The sequence below is a fragment of the Monodelphis domestica genome, chromosome 3 (genome assembly GCF_027887165.1).
Source record: "Monodelphis domestica isolate mMonDom1 chromosome 3, mMonDom1.pri, whole genome shotgun sequence".
Classification (NCBI taxonomy): Eukaryota; Metazoa; Chordata; class Mammalia; order Didelphimorphia; family Didelphidae; genus Monodelphis; species Monodelphis domestica.
Window position 1 is genome coordinate 476,120,047 of NC_077229.1, and position 6,000 is coordinate 476,126,046.

A 6,000-nucleotide genomic window follows, 5' to 3' on the forward strand; every position below is an offset into this window, starting at 1 on the left:
ATGTCTACATGTTTTTAAAAGTTCCTTTGGGCTAAACCAAACTCCTGAAATGCAAATGTTAAGAAAGATACTCTTTGATGATAGACACTTCATTTTAATTCATTTGTATGAGGATCTCTCCCAAATATCTTTCCATATCAATACAAAACTGATTTTTCCCCACAAATATCTCCATCCAGAATCATAGGAACAATATGTGTTGGGGTGAAGAGATTGTTAATGTCTATCTAATACAAACTAAAAATAAAAGAAGAATAAAACAAAACTACAATGTTTTTTGTACATTTTTTCTGACTCTAGGGAAATTATTTGTTGACTAGCATGGTTACCTTCACAAAGTAGTTTTCATTTTTTCTGTTTTTTATGTTTCTAATATATATTTAACAATACCAATAATAGTGTTTAATGATAATATATATACATACACACAAGTATCCCTTCCACATTATATGGATTGGGGCACCCCATCCCCACATAATTTTTGGCTCTCTCTTGGTACCAGAGAAGTCTTACTTTTTTTTTCTTTTATGGGGTGTTTACAGAACTTTTTAATAAAATTTGGACTAAGCATTTGGTTATATTCTATATATAGGTCAATGTCAACATTTCTAGCCTTTTGTTGGCTTTCATATGCTTTTCACAAACTTTAACTTTTTGTTCATTTTATCTTTAAAAAAGAAATTGTGTATATTTATATTAAAAGATAAAATATGTTGATGTGATATGATATTATGCATATTTCATGCATTTCTGAGTTTCTAAACTTTTTCTGTGTTTTCTGCTGGCCTTTACCTGATATCTGCTGCTCCCATACAATTCCTGAAAAATTCCCATTTAATTTCTTATGCTTACCTGCAATATAGCCCACAATGGGAAAAGTCAAAATGTGGAAGGAACATATATGTGTATGTGTGTGTGTGCTTGTGCATATACATACTCTATTTTGGGAACTTTAAAGACTTAGCACACATTATCATGTTATGATTTGTAAATAAAACTTTATGAGATCTGTCCTCCCTAGGACTAAGGGAATGGAAAAGTAAGAACTGGGAAAACTTCCCAGACATTCCAATATTTTAAGGTTCTAGGGTTCCCCTAACTCCATCCCCAATTTTTCCTCCCTTTCCCAACCCTGGTCTATGTTATTTAGAGTAATAGGTAAGTAGGAAGAAATGACGATGGTACCTCCTAATATCTAGATAGAGCAAGACAAGATTTATCATTGCCCATTTTGGGGGTTGGGAAAGGAGGATGAGTGTCAGATTCTGTGAAGCATGTTTTTGTAAAACTCATATGTATCCATCTCATTTTTTAAAAAAAGTTATAAGTTTTCATCTCATTAAAAAAAAGAAGTTTGTAAAGGACAGAGGGTAAATCTGATATATGTGTGGCTCTTATAGCACTGTTTTTGATATGGAACATGGAATCTAGGTGAACATCTTAGTGTTTAGGATGGGCACTTAAGCATAAGATCTTTTTATCCTGGGTAATGTGATTCTGGTCAGTTTCTTCTATTATTGGTCAGTATGGGTGGGGGAACCAGACTTTAGGGAGGAAAAGAACTATTTTTTACTAATGCTATTTCTTTGCAGTAAACATTTGGAGTTTTGCTTTTAAATATAGAAAATAGGATTAACTAAGGTTATTTGAAAAATATCATTATGGTACATAGTAATAATTGTGGAAACATACTAAGAAAAATTATAACATCTTTGCAAAATAGACTGGATCTTAAGGGTAAGCAAGCAACTGTGTAGATGCATTTAAATGGCAACCCAATTGTATTAACTAGTAATTTTGAAGGCTCTTTCTCACTCCAGGTAAGAGCAAAACTTTCCATTTCTAAAGGACCTGCAGCTCTTTTCCATGCAGTATTCTCATTTATTTCTATAGTTCTATTAGATAACTAGATATTGATTTAAGAATATATGCCACTAATCAGCATTAAGATAAATATGTTTTTCCAATTTTATGTATAGTGGCTTGCTTTTTAGAAGTTTATTCTTTTTAATAACTAAGAAGAAGATAAGAATAAAACAAAATTAGAGTTTTTTATACACATTTTCTGTCTCTGGAGAAATTGTTTGGTGGCTAGCATGATGACCTTCACAAAGTATAGGTTTCTTTGTGATTTATATAAGATCTGTGATATGGTTTGGCAGTTAATAGTCACAATAATATATCTTCAAAGAAAGTCATTCATTGTCTAGTTGTTGATCTGATATTATATCTTTTTAAAAAGAAAGATGGAAGTAAAAGTAATTCCTATATGAGAAATCAAAAGTCCATTAGGACAGTCTGGGTGTTACTGTAAAACTCTTACATACTGTGTTTGTGATTGTCTTCAAGAATGGTAGGATCCTCTGATAAAAAAGGACCCAACATTTAAAATGGCTGCTTCATAAATTCTATCCCTTCTCTTCCTCCAAATTGAGGAGATCAGCAAGTGATAAAGATACTTTCCAGCAGACTTCTGGGTTCAAAGAAGGAAAAAAACTTCCCTTTGAAACTTGAAACTCTTTATTGAATACTTGAGTTTTTCCAAACAATAGAAAATGCATAGATTTATTTGGAACAACTCACCTAGTAAAGAAAAAACTTTTTACTCTAAAAACGTCCTCTGAAGAGCCTAATCTCAATTATTGATTTCATTTGTTTCATCGTTAACTTTTCAGCAATTACAAATTAATAAATAAACTCAAGTACATTAAACTGTTTAAAAATTCATCTAAACCTGTGGAAACATTCAAATATTTAAACTTTTCACACATTAATAACCTTTCAAAAAATGTCAGAAAGGAAAATCCACCACCAAGCCTTTCAGAGGAGAGCACAGCCTTCCAAAATCATACCCCCAGAGATAAAAGTGTTCTTGTCAAAAAACAACAAAATGTTATTTGTCCTCCTTGCTTAGCCTAGAAAGAGGCTAGTCTAATTATTGTTTTGGTTTATGTCATCGTTAACTTTTCAGCAACTATAAATTAATTTTTAATCAGATAACTGTTTAAGAATTATCTAAGCCACTGGAAACATTCAAATGTTTTAACTTTTCCCACATTAAGAACCTTTAAATAAATGCCAGAAAGGAAAATCCTCCACCGCTTGCAAGCGTTTCAGAGAGGACTGCTTGCCAAAATCCTACTCCCAAAGGTAAAAGTGCATTTCCTGTTTAAAAATAAACACCGTTATTTGTCCTCCTTGTTTAACTATTAAAATCTTCCTTGTGTCTGCTCAAAAGACTAAAAGTTGTGTTTGGTTCTTTTTTAAAAGTGACATCCTAAAAAGAACAAGCTTAGAAAGGAAAAACGTGCACGTTCCTGTAGAAACTTGGAAGAAGTAGCCTCTGGATAACCAAGGGAGTCCCTAATGATCCACTTGTTAGATGACGCCTAAGGGAAGACAAGGAGAGTAAATGGGCAAAATACAAAATTGCAAGTCGTCTGACTGCATTTTAACTACATTTATAACAACTAGCTCTCTCTTCCTACCTTCTTTCTCTTGGGAATGTCTTCAAATAAAAACTCAGCTTCTCTAAGAAAACTTAGGAACGCACCTCATCAGCGCCGCCTTTAAGATCGATCTCCACAAGTAGCACTCCGTTTTTGTAAAGCCCCAATTTTGCCTGCCAAATAATTTCGGGGTACCTAGTGTGGTCTGTGCAAGTGGAGGCTATTTAGGACAGATATTCTACTTTGTGTTGGGAAAGGTCCCCAGAGTATGGACCGAGAGAGCATCAGTGTCTTCCTCGTCTCCACCACTTGTTAGACACCTCGCAGAGCAGCAGTAACTTTTTGTATCTGTCTCCCCACTAGCATCTCATCAATTTTAACTCCGAAGACTCTGAGGGGACAAGAAGGACCCTTCTATCCTTCAGTTCAAAGTGGATACGGATACCCACCCCACCGGGTCGGAAGCGTTCCCGACTCACCTGGTCGCTGCCCAGAGTCTGTACCTCGACTTTTTCTGGAGTCTGGGTTTCAGACGGGGCGGGCTCCTGGAACTCGGGCGCCTTGGGCCGCGGAGGAGGCTGAGATGGCTCCAGAAGCTGCTCCAGGCAGGCGGTGCCGGGCAGAGAGGAACTCTTCTGGTGGGACAGGTGGGCTCCAGGTCCCGGACGCTTAGCTCCCTCATCGCCTGCACGCTCCCCCCGAGGGGGCGGCTGAGGCGAGGAGGACACTGAAGAGGCGGAGGAGGAGGGTGCCGAGTCCGGGGAGCGGCCGCCAGGCGGCGTCTCTCCGACCGCGGCTGCGGGCCCCTTCCCAGCCGGGAGCAAATGCTCCCGGATTCGGCGGCGCAGGGCGGACCCTTGCTCCGCGCCACTGCCGCCGCCGCCGCCCGGTTCTAGGGGCTCGGCCGAGGAGCAGCAGAGGTTGGGCTGGGAGGAGGAGAAGACTCTGTCCAGCACCTGCTTCTTCTTCTTGAAGCCGCTCCACCTGCTGCCTCCCAGCCCATCGCGCTTGCCCCCCGGCGGAGGTGGGGAGGGCGACGGGGTCCCCGCAGTGCGGCGCTCTGGCCCCGGACCGGCCCCTGCTCGCCCACCTCCGCCGCCCTTGCTCTTGCTGCCCCCCAGCTGCAAGTTTTTCCAAAGCCGGGCCTGGAAAGAGGAGGAGGCAGAGGAAGCAGGCGGGGGCTCGGGCTCGGCCGCCGCCTGGGGCTCCATTCTCCTCCCCCTCTCCCGTTCCTCCCCTCCTCCTTCTCCTCCTCCGCCGCCTGCTCCGTCTGCGCCTCCCCCCAGAGCCCCTCGGCGGCGACGGCCGCGGGGGCCGCAGTAGCAGCAGCAGCAGCCGCAGAGCCCAGCAGCTCCCAGACGCTTCAGCACAGCAGTTGAGGAGGGCTCCCAGCTGGCCGCCCTGGGGCTACTGCCCCAGGACTTAGCTCCTGCCTCCCTCTCCTCCTCCTCCTCCTCCGGCTGACCGGAGCTGCGGGGGGATCCTGGCGCTGGGCAGCGCAAAGTTTCTGGTCCCAGGCTTGGACGTATCCAGGCGCTTGAGCCACCCAGGCCCTGGCGCTCCCTCTTCTCCTTACTGACTCTCGGTTGGAGAAGCAGAGCAGACCCCGACCGGCTGCTCTTGACACCCTTGGGACCACGTTGTCAGGGTTCTGGAGTCTGAGGCAGGAACAGCCTGGGGCTGTAAGGGTAGGGAGTACGAGCGGCGGCAGGTGTTGCCTCCAAACCCGGTAGGCACGGGGCTCGCGCATCAGGAAGCCAAAGTTAGAAGATGTTCCGAGCCACCACCGGCTCCCTTGCGGCACTCAGGGACATCGTTCTCCTAGTGGGCGGGCAGAAGCCAGAATGTCACCTTGCAAAGGGTGGGAGTAAGATACCTCTTCTGGACTCAAGCGGTTGCGGTCCACGCAGTTTACTCAGGACGGGCGACTGGTCAAATGGCAGTCCTCAGGATCTCTGGAAAAAAGAGGCAGGAAGAAAAGGACTACGCTTCTCTGAGTGCTCCCCTGTGTTAATCCACAGCAATTAGCCAGTCTGGCTGTGATTCGGTATGGACACGGCTGCCTCTCTGGGATGCCCAGAGTCAAAGGCCAGAATTTTGTTTCTGTTGCGTCTTGACTTTCTTCTCATCCACCCCGCCCAGCGTTTGTATTTGCATATATATACCGACCTCAAATTGTAGTATCTGGGCCTTTCGGTTTGTGATATCTAGCGCTGTTTAGGTTAGTGCTGAAAAATTGGGGGAAGCTCACAGCTTCTTTGGGGAGATGACAAGAAGCAGAGCAGTGTAAAGAAGCGGGCGGGGGGGGGGGGTTGCTGAATTTAGAGGCTGATTCTAATTTAGAGACCTGGATTCGAGTACGGACGCCTATACCTGTTATGCGATTGGGCATAGTACTCTTTCTGTGAACTTAAATTTCTGCACCTACTACTACATTTTTCCTCTCCACCCCCAGGATCCTAATGGGTTTCTCTTGAATTTGTTTACATGGGGATATTTGATTTGTTAAGAGACAAGTGAGAAAGGTTTGGGTGAATGCTTCTTTTGAAGC

At 43.5% G+C, this 6,000-nt stretch overlaps 1 protein-coding gene across 6 annotated transcripts in view; it reads right to left on the minus strand.

Annotated features, from left to right (window-relative positions):
• Positions 1–4,702, minus strand: part of MCTP1 (multiple C2 and transmembrane domain containing 1) — a 774,261-nt gene extending 769,559 nt beyond the window's left edge. For all 6 annotated transcript variants that reach the window (XM_056820811.1, XM_056820808.1, XM_056820812.1 and 3 more), the window contains exon 1: positions 3,929–4,702. In XM_056820811.1, coding sequence (XP_056676789.1) covers positions 3,929–4,660 — 732 coding nt within the window. In that variant the 5' untranslated portion in view covers positions 4,661–4,702. The remainder of the gene's footprint in view (positions 1–3,928) is intronic.
• Between the last annotated feature and the right edge of the window lie 1,298 nt (positions 4,703–6,000).